The sequence below is a fragment of the Mirounga angustirostris genome, unplaced genomic scaffold, assembly GCF_029215605.1.
Source record: "Mirounga angustirostris isolate CCGP_5_RB_7025 unplaced genomic scaffold, mMirAng1.0.hap1 SCAF_6, whole genome shotgun sequence".
Taxonomy (NCBI): domain Eukaryota; kingdom Metazoa; phylum Chordata; class Mammalia; order Carnivora; family Phocidae; genus Mirounga; species Mirounga angustirostris.
Genome location: NW_026991714.1, coordinates 81659020 through 81673165, shown reverse-complemented (window position 1 = coordinate 81673165; position 14146 = coordinate 81659020). Strand labels below are relative to the sequence as shown.

Below are 14146 nucleotides of genomic sequence, written 5' to 3'. Positions count from 1 at the left end.
CAACTAGCTTTAGAGTTCTGTTAATTCCGTAGTAAGGAAACCACAAAATACCGTATGTTCAGACCATACTTTGAGCAAACACAATGAGGTATAAAAAACTGGATGTATACAAGCTAAAGGACCCAATATAATTATCAGTTTAAGGATTCTCTACTTTCACCCCAGAATTAGTAAACTCTCCAAATATAATTTACACTAAACCTTTCAAAAACATATCTGAATTTATTGAAAGTGCAAATGTTTTTCTGATTCAAACTCTTAGGTCTCTACTAATAATCATAGTTATCTCACACTGATATTAGGATAAAAAGCTTAATATATATGAGGTCATTTTAGAAGAAAGGCCATTTATCATCCTAAGACATTTCAGACATTTTGAAAAGTATTCAAATAAACAGTACGTTCATAGACGGGGCTACTTTTCTTTGTTGAAGTGATGTGAGAGATAGCACTTTATCTCAAAGAGACTCTCAGAAACTACGGAATCCAGAAATTATGTATCTGTAATCAACTATAATATACTGGTGAAAAAATTATTTGATATGAAAATGTTACCTGATCAATGACAGAATTTAGCTTGGTAAGTAACAGAAATCCTCGGCCGTGGACAAGGTATTGGCCAAGGGTAGCCATGTGTGTCTCCTCCTCTTCTTCCTCCCTGGCCTCCACCCTCTGGACCACCGCATTGCAAAGCCGGTTGACATCCGTCAGAAATTCACGTGCCAATGAGTTACTGTCGATGCTCATGACCGAGCTATCAAATAAATATTACCAAAAAAGAAGATTAAGAGAAATAAAAATTTACGTTTAAAACTAAGTGTTTTTAAGGCTGTTTTTAACCAAAGAACTGACTTTAAGTTACTGGGCACTGGTATTTAACCCTATAATATTTTCAGACATAGTTCTGATCTAGTTAGGTGCTCCTTGAATATTCTTACATGGCATAAATGGTCGTGGGTGTGATAATCCCTAAGCATAACCAAAAACAGGAAGTGAAAGCACCTACATAGAAGATACACTAGTGAGTGGTGGCAGTTAAGGTAGATCCTGACCTTCTTAAATAGCCTCATCATAGAATAAAAATAAACCCATTACTTATAAACTATTCTTGTTCTACATGGTTTAAAAATATGAATGGATCTTTTAAAAATATAAACTGTTTTTCACATGATGGAACTGACAATCAGTGATACACCCTCCCCCCAACAACCGGGGTTCAGTTAATGGAGGGAGAAGGATTTATCATCAGGTAAATAAAAATAGAAGACGTCTAGCAGCTGAAGTTACGTCACTTCACTTCTTACTATACATTTAAATCAAAGGGCAATGTGACATTTTAAGATAAAGGAAAATAATAAGGTAAAGCAGACAGGAGAGGAAAAACACCAATATAAAGAAAAAAAATGTGTAACTATTTAGAAAGGAAAAACCATGAACAATAAAATTCCCAAGGAATTTCAGAACAGTTTCATCTTAGGGCGAAAAGTAATTTTGAGACACCCAGTAACCTTTAAAAACGTTTCAGCCTGGAGAGATTAAATAAGATGTATATTGTGGAGTCTTGCTTCACCCATTGGGGGGGCCCGCCCCCTAGCCCCTGCGGAGAAGGCAGTGGACCATAGGACTGTGCCTATCGTCAAGGGACAAGGCCAGCCTCCGAGCCCTAATCAACTGAGGCACACCTGATTCAGAAGCAGCCACAAACATCTGGCCGCAAGATGATGCAGCTTGCAAAGAGGCATCCGGCCAATTAGGCTCCTTCTGTCTCACAGGAATTTGAATTAAGGGACATAGTTGATGAACTGAAAAGTCACATAAAGATGGGCCTGTAGTAGTCATTATGAGGTAGCTGAGGCTCAGAAGAAGCCAACCAGGTGAAAATGAACCACTAGGATGCAAAGGGAAGCAGATAAACATGAAAGGGAGAAACCAAAGAAATTCCTAGTATTACTTTGGTTCCTATTCATTTTGGAGGCTGATGATTTAAGTCCTGTATTCCCATCAGAATTCTAGGTATTATTACAGTAACAATCCCCTGTAGCATAACAAAGATCATTATTTTTAATATTGTTGATCACTAGGAAAAAGTGTAAAAAATAAAATGTACATTACTCATTATCCCAAAATGTAGCAATACCCTCCCTTATATAAATACTGGCTTTTTATAAAGCTTTCATAAGGTAAAATTATTCAATAAATCAAATAATTTACAATAATATAAACTAATTATATATTATAATATGTACATAATATATAAACTTATTTATATTCAGTCCATAGTTATCAAATTTTATTAACTTATTTCACCTAATTTGTCACGGATTTTATTTATTTATTTTTGTCACAGATTTTAAGGTACATAATTATTTAGTGTACTACTAAAACAAATAACACTGCCAATTAAAGTATAACACAGTACCTTCTTATCACTTAGAACGTTCCATACAATATCACCTTCTAGAGTCATCAACTCTACCCACTATGCACCATTTCTTAAGAGTGCTACACTACTGTTCCTGGGATTTTCTTCCAAAGATGCTGACATCATTCTGTAAGTTTCGATGCTGGCACTTTGCTGATCTTACCAGATAGGATCAGCAGAAAGTTTCGGAAACATTTAAAACTCATCAGATATAGTACCAACAATGCATGTAACTCAACTAAAGTGCTGATACGAACAGCTAATGACCAAGTGCCCTCATAAGCCTGCAAGAACAACCCCTTCACCAAGTGCAGCCGGCTCCCAGTGCTTACTAGATACCACTGATTATAAGGTACACTGCAACTTTAGCAATATTAAAAATGTGAAAAACTTAAAAATTGTGGTAATAATTAGGGTCTATTTTCTGGAAATGAAGATAATGTGAATATTGAGGTATGACAATTACTGAGGAAATGATTTCAGTGCCACTTCCTAAAAACACAAGATGCCAGGTCGGCAAAAAAAAATTACAATATATGCAGAAATGTATGTTATTCCTGATTCTTAAATGTACATAAAATATAGACACAGTTACATAACTAGGGTATTCTATATAAATGATCTGACCTGTTTTGATTCACGAAGATATTCTGGAAATCTTTTCATATGAGCTCTCTCTTACTCTTTTTGCTAGCTTCGTGGCATGCTCTGCATGTATATATAATATGTTTTTCATTATATAGAGTACTATTAACTACGCAGCCAATGTCATTGAATATTTAGGCTATTTCTAGTTTTGATTATCATAAACAGAGCTGCAATGAACATCCTTACTCTACTTGCACATTTATCCTCTATGTCCTTGTGGTAGAGATTGCTGTTACTGCTTCATATAATAGGTTTTACACATTTCTTGTTAGGTCTCTTCCAGGGTGTTTTGTAGTTTTTGCTGTTATTCTGAATGGGATTTTGTTTCCATTAGATAATCTAATTAGGAAAGAAAACTGGTATGTAGGAGGCAAATAGGAAGTATATTTATGTTGATATAGAAATCATACATCCAAACTTCTTACTGAACTTTCATTAATTTTTTTGAAATTTCCAGATATAAAACCCTATCATCTACAAATAACAAAAATTCTGAATTCTCCTACCCAATATTCACACACTTTCTACTCTTCTAACTACATTAGTCAGCACTAACAGAACAACATTGATAGGGGTGATGGGGGACACTTTTGCCTTGCACATTAATAAGTATTCATTTCTTCCTGCTCATCTAATAGGAATGTTGAATTTCACTGAATGCCTTTCAGCCAATCTGAATGCCAACTGAAAAGACGATTGCATGGAATTTTTTTTTTTTTTGAAGATTTTATTTATTTACTTGACAGAGACAGACACAGCAAGAGAGGGAACACAAGCAGGGGGAGAGGAAGAGGGAGAAGCAAGCTTCCCGCCGAGCAGGGAGCCCGATGCGGGGCTTGATCCCAGGACCCTGGGACCATGACCTGAGCCAAAGGCAGATGCTTAACGACTGAGCCACCCAGGTGTCCCGATTGCATGGTATTTTTAAAAGATTTTCAGAAATATTTCAAATACCCAGAAAAGTACAAAGAATATATAACATGCGGTTATAGCCAATACTCAGATTTAGCAAGTATTAATATTAATGCGGTGTTCAGATCAGTGTGTGTATATGTGTATGTGTGTGTGTGTGTGCAAAGAAATCAAACCTTACAGTACAGAAAAGCCACACCCCACCCCACTTCTTCCTCTCTTTAGTTGGTGTTTAACATTTCTATACATGTTTTTATAATTTTTTACGTTTATAGCCATAAAAATATTCAGTCTTAACTATTTTAAAAATGTATATAAATAGTATACTATATGTATCCTTCTATAACTTTATTTTTCCTCTCAACATTTTGTTTGTTCCTTTAAACCATTATGCAACATGCCATTGTATGGATAAGCCACAATTTATATATCCATCTCTACTAATGGAAAGTTTAGTTGTTTGTACTTTGGGGTTTAATTAATGTCACATAACTATGCAGTTTCAAAGGCTTAGACTGAAACAAGTATTTTGACTGCTTATATCTATTACATTAAATACTTACCAATCTCTCAACACTCCTGTAACATTTAGAGTCTTTATAATTTGAGGTCATGAACCAGATCAAACAAATATCCTTAGAATAAAGCTCCACCTGTTAAAAAAAAAAAAAAAGACAAACATATTAATGGTAATAGTAAAACACAAGTAATTTTAATAAAGTTCTGACACAAAAACCAATGGCCAGTTTCTTCATATTTGATGTAAAAGAAGCCAATGAAGCTTTTGAACCTCAAGAACACATTAAAAAATTTCTAGAGCTCCAAGAATGGAATCCTGAGACAGGAAGTATTGGAATATACTTAATCTGAACAAAGCAACTTGATCACAGCTCCCTACTCCTCCCCTCCTTCCAACTCCTTACAACCTGCAGGTAAATCACCAGTTAACTATAAAGGAAGGAGAATCAGCCCAGTATCCGTCTTCTTAACACTGAATCTAGGAGGCAGTGGAATACCATGTACATACATACTATGGGTAGCCAAGTTATTACTCTCCTTGAGAGTGAAAGGTATTTGAGGATATATGAAAACTCAGAAAAATACTAAACCCAAACAATGAATAAACCACCACCAAATTTCATATCCTTGTTGAAGTTTTAAAAATGAATTAACCTCAATGAAGGCTATTTCTGAATACCAAAGAATAAATTCCTACTTCTGGGGTAGCAACAAATGCTTCTGTTGAGTTACCTGTTTTCCCCTTCTCTATAGTTGTGCCTAGGCAGAGGCATAAAAAATATTTCCTCATTAGAGGTACACGGCAACCATGAATGTTTATTTCGAATACCAAGTGTTTAAATCAGAGTGACCTTTAATTCCTTCAAAATGCCCAAACCTAGAGAACTTTCTTGAATTCCCTTCAGCTTGGTGAACAGTACTTGTACCACATTATTCTGGGTACTTGAGGATCAAGGAGGCAGGAAACGGGATTAGCTGCTGTTAAGACGACACAGGGCTTTGTGTGATGCAGGAAAGACACCTTTTCCCAGACTGGTCAGCCCCATGTCAGGCACACAGCTATCCACGCACAGGCTAGGTTTCACTCCCACTACTGCACTCGGGGCACCAGAGGCCAGTGCATCAACTGCCCAACCAAATGAAAAGGCCCTGGAATGAAGTCTCAATACACCCTCCACGCCTGCTCCTGCTGCATCCTCAGCTAATACAAATCACCCACCTATTTTCGACTCTGAAATTACAGAAGGGGAAACTATCAAATTATGAGCATAAAGATGGTATTTGATTAACTGCTGTGACTCTGATTACCCTCTGGTTTGGACTACTACAAGGTGGAGCCATCCATCTTGAGATGCTACAGTGATTCCAAGTAGCTCGGCATGGCCAGTAGAAGTGGAAGCTGACAGACAACTGGATCCGTCTGTTTTTCTCTGTTATCGCGGGACATTTCTAGGCCCTGCTGAGGGATTTCTCTAATGCACTTAAACTGGGATGGCTTTTTTTTTTTTTTAAAGATTTTATTTATTCATTTGACAGAGAGAGACAAAGTGAGAGAGGGAACACAAGCAGGGGGAGTGGGAGAGGAAGAAGCAGGCTTCCCGCTGAGCAGGGAGCCCGACGTGGGGCTGGATCCCAGGACCCTGGGATCATGACCTGAGCCGAAGGCAGACGCTTAATGACTGAGCCACCCAGGCGCCCCTGGGATGGCTTCTTTAGCCATATTTTTCACAGCCCAGCTTGGATGTCCATGGAGTTTCACTCTATCCAAGATCGTAATTCTATCAGCCAGCATAGTCAGTTGTGACCTTCTTTACTCTGCCACCACCCTCGATAAACTCAGCTGCATTCTAACTTTTATCATCCTGTATTATGCTGGGTGTCCATAAAGTCCGCAAATAGAGTTCAGAAAAATAGACTGAAGATGTCCTTAGGGCAGTATATGTACTTGCCTCTGTTTCTAAACTACATAAATACCCTGTAGGTACGTATGACTGTCTTACCTCCAAGGTCATGAATTCCTTAAGGACGGGCACCCTGTCTTATCACTTATTCTACTTTACAGCTAAAATGCCAAATTTAAAAAACATCATTATTACTATCATATTCAACTTCTAATGCTACTATTATTATGTCATAATAAATAAAACTTGTAACAATATTACCAGAATTTTTATATTAAAATAAATGATCTCACTGATATGAGGAATTCTTAACCTCAGGAAACAAACTGAGGGTTGCTGGAGTGGTGGGGGCAGGGAGGGATGGGGTGGCTGGGTGATAGACATTGGGGAAGGTATGTGCTATGGTGAGCGCTGTGAATTGTGTAAGACTGTTGAATCACAGACCTGTACCTCTGAAACAAATAATACATTAGATATTAAAAAAAAAAAAAGAAGTTGTAGGAAGGGAAAAATGAAGAGGGGGAAATTGGAGGGGGAGACGAACCATGAGAGACTATGGACTCTGAGAAACACTGAGGGTTCTAGAGGGGAGGGGGGTGAGAGGATGGGTTAGCCTGGTGATGGGTATTAAAGAGAGCACGTTCTGCATGGAGCACTGGGTGTTATGCACAAACAATGAATCATGGAACACTACATCAAAAACTAATGATGTAATGTATGGTGATTTACATAACATAATAAAATTTAAAAAATGAAAAGCATAATAACAAAGTACCTATAATCATATAAATGACCTCAGGAAAATAGTAAGTTTTTCTAATACAGTGACCGGTAAAGTATAAAACATGAATGGCCAAAACACAAAGCAAAAACCTGACAGTGTATTAGCTATACCTTAGTTTTATTTCATCAGAAATTTCATTAATACGGCATTTAATTCAACAAATACTTATGGAACATTTATTATCTGCTGGCTACTATTTTTGGCACTGGGAATACAGCAAAAACAAAATCCCCACCCTCATGGATTCCAGTGAGGTAGAGACAGATGAAAAACAAACATATTGTAATGTCAGGCAGTGCTAAGTGCTATAAAAAATAAAACAGAGTAAGGGTACAGAGTGACAGGAATGCTACTTCAGATAGGGTGACAAGGACTGTCTAAAGAGGTGGTATTTGAGCAGAAGCCTGAATGAAGGAAGAAAATGGGTCACGTGAGCATCTGGGAAAAGTATCCCAGGGCTTTGAGATTAGTTTATGTTTGATGCATTGGATACTGAGTGCAAGGGAAGTTAAAAAGTATTACAAAGAGGGCACCTGGGTGACTCAGTCATTAAGTGTCTGCTTTCGGCTCAGGTCTTGATCCCAGGATCCTGGGATCGAGCCCCACATCCAGCTCCTTGCTTGGCAGGAAGCCTGCTTCTTCCTCTCCCCCTGCTTGTGTTCCCTCTCTCGCTGTGTCTCTCTCTGTCAAATAAATACATAAAATCTTAAAAAAAGAAAAAAAAAAGTATTACAAAGAGTGAGAAAAGTCACTCATTCCCACTCGCCAGGGACTGAAGTAAGGTGTGGAAAGATGAAACAGAAGTGTTCCCAGGGAACTGTTTCTCCCTAAGAACGGAAGTCTCCTTCCTGCCTGCCCCCCACTCCAGAGAGTCCACAAGGTTTTTAAAGTCTGTGTGAAGAACAGCACTGTTTAGTGATAGACAAGACTGAAAGAAGAGCAGGATGAGAGGGAAAATAAAGTTCAATGTTAGCTATGTTAGGTTTGATAGGTGGTGTGGAAACCAAGCAAAGGACACCAAGGACATGCCAAACTGGAGTTCAGGTGGGGAGGCTGGAACTGGTGAATCAATTTGGGAGTTATCAGCATATAGATGTGTTTAAACAGTACTAGATGGATGGCATAACCCAGAGCAGTGCTGTCCAACAGAACTTTCAGCAATGACTGGGCTGTGGTCAGTGGCTATCGTACTGATCAGTGGGGACCTAGAGAATGAGTATAAATGAAGCAGAGGAGATTCTAGGACTGAGCCCTGGGGTTAGCAACCCCGAGTCAGGGAGAGGAGGAGGATCCAGCACAGGAGACTGGGAAGGAGCAGCAAGTAGGGCAGGAAAAAAAATCAGGAGAGTGGTGCCTCCCAAAAACCAGGTAAAGAAAGCTTGAAATGGGAAAGGCTGACCAACCATGTCAAATATTGCTGAAAGGTTGATTAAGATGAGACTAGGAACTGACCACTGGATTTAGCAAGCTGGAAGTTACTGACAACCTTGTCCAAGAGTGGTCTCAGAGGAGTGGCACAGGGGGTGAGGGAGGGGGGCAAGGAGTTTAAGACAGCTCTTTTGAGAAGTTCTGCCATAAAGGGTGGCAAGGAGGTGGGGGGTAGCTGAAGAGAACATGGGATGGGGGAGGTGGTGTACTTTTTTTTTTTTTTTTTTAACAAGGGACATTACAGCATGTTTGGAACCTGAGATACTACTATAGCATGTTTATATAGCAAGTTTCTCCAATGAAGAAAGGAACAGAGATGAAAAACTAGAACGAGAGGCGGTGACTGCAGGAGCAGTGAGTGGGCAGTATGAAGAGGATCTGATGGACAAGTGCTAGGAACACTGGCAGTTCATGTAATGGAACAAAAAGGATGACAGAGCATGTGAGCACACGCAGGAAGATTGGTATATCTGGCAGTGAATGGACCAAGATTTGGGTGCTTGTCTTTTCTTGGTGAAATAAACTGCAAGGCTGCTGGCTGAGAATGAGAAGTAGGAGGAGGTGTTAACTGATGAGTGGAACGGGGTCAAAAACAGCCGCCGGTAAGAGACTTCCCACGAGGCTGCCATTAGTAACTAAGGCTGAGTTCGGATGTTCAATTCCTGGACCCGTACCACAGTCCAATTCCCCAACACGTGTGCAAGCATGCAATGACAGAATGGAAGCTGTCAAATACCTTATGGGAGTCTAGATAGATTACAGCCACAGCATTCTCCCATCTGTGCATGCAGCATTCCTGCCAAAGATGGAAACTGGGTTATCTGGAAGGAATTATTCTTAGAAAACCCCTGTAACCCTTACTGCTCATCTTTTCCTTCCGTAAATATTTGAGAATCTTTTAAATCGATCTGTAGAATCTTTTGTGCAGGTAACATCAAGCTCACTAAAGTCTATGGAATCTATGTTCTTGCTTTATAATTTTGGAACTTTGGTCCTCTACTGTTTTCTAATAGTGTTCAAATTCCCCAGAATTGCTCAAAGATTACCTGCTCATCAATGACACAAAATGTGTTACACTTTCTCAGAATCTGAACCTGTGATGTGAACCCATTTAGAGCAACCAGAGGTTCTGGTACAATCTCCTCTCTAATCGTGCGCTTAAATTTTCTATTATTTTTCTTACATCCAGCTTTATTAATCTGTGTAGAGATCATTCTTCATGTCAGAGAAGCCAGAAACAAAACAGAAGCTGAGAAGTTTCTTTTACTCTCTCTATTCAATTATAGGGTCAGGTGTTTTGTTTTGTTTTGTTTTTTTTAATTTGAGTATAGTTACATTAGTCTCAGATGTGACATTAGTCTCAGATGTACAACATAGTGATGCAACTTCTCTATACTATGCCATGCTCACCACAAGTGTGGCTACCATCTGGGGGCCAGTTTGTTTAAAACAAAAATCTATTATTTGCTTGCTGTTTTCATCTTCTATATATAAAATGTAAAAGGTCAGCCTTAACCTTTTGCAAAACCCCAGCTCATTATTCTCTTAGGGTTATATTCCTCTTTTATATGAGATATCTGTATCTACATCTATGTATTTTTGTTTCATATTCTTCTTTCCTTCTTCCGCACATGTTTTTTTAAATATGAGTTCATCTGGCCACTTGACCTTGCTCTTTTCTTCACGTACTATTTCCAGTTGTTCAATAAAATCTCTGCCTATGGACACCTTACACACATTTTCCCTTCTGGAGACTATATCCATGGCATCATATCTATCTTTACTTTGAAATTTAGGAACTCTGTATTTGTTTGTTTGTTTGTTTTGGAACTCTGTATTTCTAATTCTCTATATTCCAGATTTCCTCCATATTCTTCTTCCTGTTTCTTACTTATTCATTTAACATTTACTAAAACACCCACTTTGTGCTAGGTACTAAGAACACAAAATGTGAAAGTAATTTCAGTCTCTGCCTCTAAAAAGGTCCCATTATGGTGGCAAAGGCAAACCAATACACAGGGTGTCGTGTACTGATAAGGGGACACTGAATCCAATTTGAGTAGGCAGGGAGGCTTCATGAAGGATGTAATCTTTCACTAAAAGTTCAACATGTAAAGAGAGAAAAGGGGGGAAGAAAGACATACAGACAGAAAGAGCAGCTCAAGTCAAGTCCCTGACAGAATTACAGTAAGTTTGGTATCAAAATGCAAAATCAGAAGCAGGCAATTAAGGATGGAGAGAGTAGTGAACAAGGATAAATAAAAGGAACTTCTAGTGGGCTGAGAGCTCAGCAGAGGTTGAAAACCATGAATTTCAGGTAGAATCACTTTTCTCAGATGGCTGAGTTTCTCCAGCAGGGCTCAGCTGCTTGGATCTAGTAGGAGATAGCGCAGATTGTATCACTGATGTAGAAATGGGAGTTTTGGTGGGTGGAGGAAGAGAAAGAGAACTAAGGTACAGTGAGAGAACAATCCATATGGTCAAAACTGGGATACAGACTGGCGAGAAAAGAGAAAGAGGCCCGGCAGACGTTGAAATACAGGCCTGCAATCAATTCCCTCAAAATGAGGGAATATTAAAAAGAAAAAAAAAAAACCCACGAGGGAATAAAGGATATTGGAATTTTTAGATTTCTGAAACAAGCAGTTCCAGATGATAACACCCAGAGTGTAACTGTGCAAGTAGGTGTCTAAAATGCAAGTTAAGGACACTGCAGTTGAGTAAACCATGAGGCTAGTTTTTTGGACAACAGGTCATTGTTAGCTCTTAAAACAAAAGCTCCTTGATGACAGGGATTTTGTCTGTTGCATTTACTGCAAAATCTACAGCAACTAGAACACTATGTGGCACTATTTGTTGAATTTGTTAAATGAATGACATGGGTTTCTCTCAGGATTCCGATTATGTTCACTTGTCTAATTAAACCCTCATAGTGAGTCAAAATAGGTTCAGAGTTATCAGCTTCCGTCATTACCTCCTTAACCTTCTGGAAGTGAAATGGTCAATAAAATTAGTCAGTTGTGGCTCTGCTTTTATTGACTAAGACTCCCCACAGACATTTGGATAGTTGACTATGATATCTTAGCTCTGTTCTGGTTCTGTGATTAATTGCCACAACCCATTATCCAAAAGATCACAGAATTAAGCTATCACCCTCAGTCTTGAGGATTTTGACATAGTCATTTCCTTGACATGCAGTATAAAACTACTACACCAAGTCATATTGCCTATGTTCTCCAGTTCTGGGCATTTTTAAATACCTTGTCATTGCTGTGTTTTTATCAGTGCTACCCAAAACATTACAGTGACCACTAAAAATAAAATCTCAGGCTCAACAGCAGGACAAAAAGGGCTCCCTACGTCACCAAGTTTCCTCCCCCAAAACTATTAAATCTATCACTCATTCATTCATTCATAAATTCAACCAAAATTTATTACTTATTCAATAAATATTTTAATAAATATTTACTAATCTGCTTACTCATTCTATTTTCCTAGGTTTTGACTCTGTTGTGAATAGTCAGTCAGCATTGTGACAGTGGTGAAAATAAAGGCAGAAGAGTGTGAATCTAGCAATTACTAGCCGCTACACAAATCTGTGTGATGTCTGGCTTCCTTTTCCATGAAATGTCTATCCCACAGAGTTACTATGTAGATCTTTGAAGATTATACAACATCAGTAAACATTCTTGGTAAATATAGTTCCCTTTAGGTGCCCAGCACTAGGTGACGGCAGAGAATGCCATCTGGAGGAAGAAAGAGATCACTACAACCTCTCCTCAGAGCAGTGTATATGGAAATGTCGATGTTAGGCTTTATGACCATACAGTTTTCAAGGAAGCACTGAAAATAAAAGGAGGGAGTACCAATATATTTTTTCTTTTCCATGTCTTGTGACCTCTACAGAAAAGGAGCAGAGGAAAAAATACAATAAAAAAGTTTATAATACTGAACTTTACTCTTAGAGCCTGATTAGAAATCGTACATTTTCCTCATAAAATGGTAATATCTGAAGGGCTCAACTCCTAACTTTCATCAAATGCCCCAAATCCTGGTAAATTCATTTTTAAAATAATATTAGGTACTTTCCTAAATTTCTTAATTAAAATAATATTAGAGAAATTACCACTGGAAAGAATATTTTTTTAGAAATGTATTATGTACCAAAAAGGAAGAGACTGCTATCAACTGCAGGATTATTGAGAGGATCAAACACACTACTACACAGAATAATAAATATTCAATGTATTCTTTTGAATCAGAACCTGCAGTGATTTGAAGCAGGAAGTGATTATTCCTGAAAATAAAGGTTGGTTGTTATGGACGATTAATTATGCTAAATCCCATCTCTCCAAAGTTCAATATATATTGAATATAGACTGATTAAAATTAAATTAAAAACCCTTTGGGGAAAACAATGATAACACTATTTATGCCATTTCATAAGTGACATAAATAAAGGTATGAATGTGAATAAGTTAGAATCACACATTTTCACAATGGCAGAAACTTTAGACATCATATTCTCCATTCCCACATTCTAAAGATGACAAAAACTGAAGCCCACAGGTGCAAAGTCCCATGGTTGGGTCCCATGACCATCTTAGGAGTTACATGATATTTTTAGAGCTAATTAACTAGAACTAAAATAGCCAACTTTAGAAGACACAGCCCTTCTTCTTCTGTCAGGTCAATTAAAAATTAGACAATGGGCAAAGAAGTTTCCTTAACACTAAATACTATCTGTAAATGTTGCTAGATTGCAATCTGTACACCTGGAAACAAGCTTCAAAAACCTCTCTCTACAAACTTTTGCTTCTGCACTAAGTGCAACTGCAATTAGGCAGTAATTCTGCCTCTCTGTCCTACACTGTTTCACTCCTCCAGGCTAATATCCTGCCACCCCAAACTTCTCAAGGTGTTCTATAGCTTCATGCTATCTTTCTTCATGTGTTTCCATATTTTCCATTTATATCAGGAAGTAAATGAACTGGAGAAAAAAACAAAAACTGAGAAACAAAACAGTCTGCTCCTCCTAGAAAGAGGTATTTACATTTTAACAAGAAGTAACACCTCCAGTTCTAACTGGAATTACAAGATAAGAGGGGTGGAAGTTGGCTCTGATGTAGATGTTCCATATTAAAAATGTAGGACTACAGGGGCACCTGGGTGGCTCAGTCAGCTAAGCGTCTGCCTTCAGCTCAGGTCATGATCCCAGGGTCCTGGGATGGAGCCCCTGCATCAGGCTCCCTGCTCGGTGGGGAGCCTGTTTCTTCCTTTCCTGCTCCCCTTGCTTGTGCTCTCTCTCTCTCTCTGTGTCAAATTAATTTAATTAATTAATTAATTAATTAGAAAAATAAATTAAATTAAATTTAAAAAAATGTAGCTATAAATAATCCTTAACCAGTAAATGGGGGGGGGGGGGTTGGACAGTTGTACTGTTCCTACTTTTATTCTGTATTCTGCCTTTAAGCTAAGTAGAAAAATGTGCTGAATGAACTATTTTCAATTTATGTAGAATTGCGTAGGCTG

The 14146-nt window shown here is 38.2% G+C and overlaps 1 protein-coding gene across 1 annotated transcript in view; it reads right to left on the bottom strand.

Annotated features, from left to right (window-relative positions):
- Positions 1–14146, bottom strand: part of LYST (lysosomal trafficking regulator) — a 169229-nt gene that overhangs the window by 139524 nt on the left and 15559 nt on the right. Inside the window, exons 2-3 of the mRNA XM_064594601.1 lie at positions 4546–4635; positions 556–754 (exon numbers count right to left, since the gene is read on the bottom strand). Of these exons, the coding sequence (XP_064450671.1) occupies positions 556–747 (192 nt within the window). The 5' untranslated portion in view covers positions 748–754; positions 4546–4635. The remainder of the gene's footprint in view (positions 1–555; positions 755–4545; positions 4636–14146) is intronic.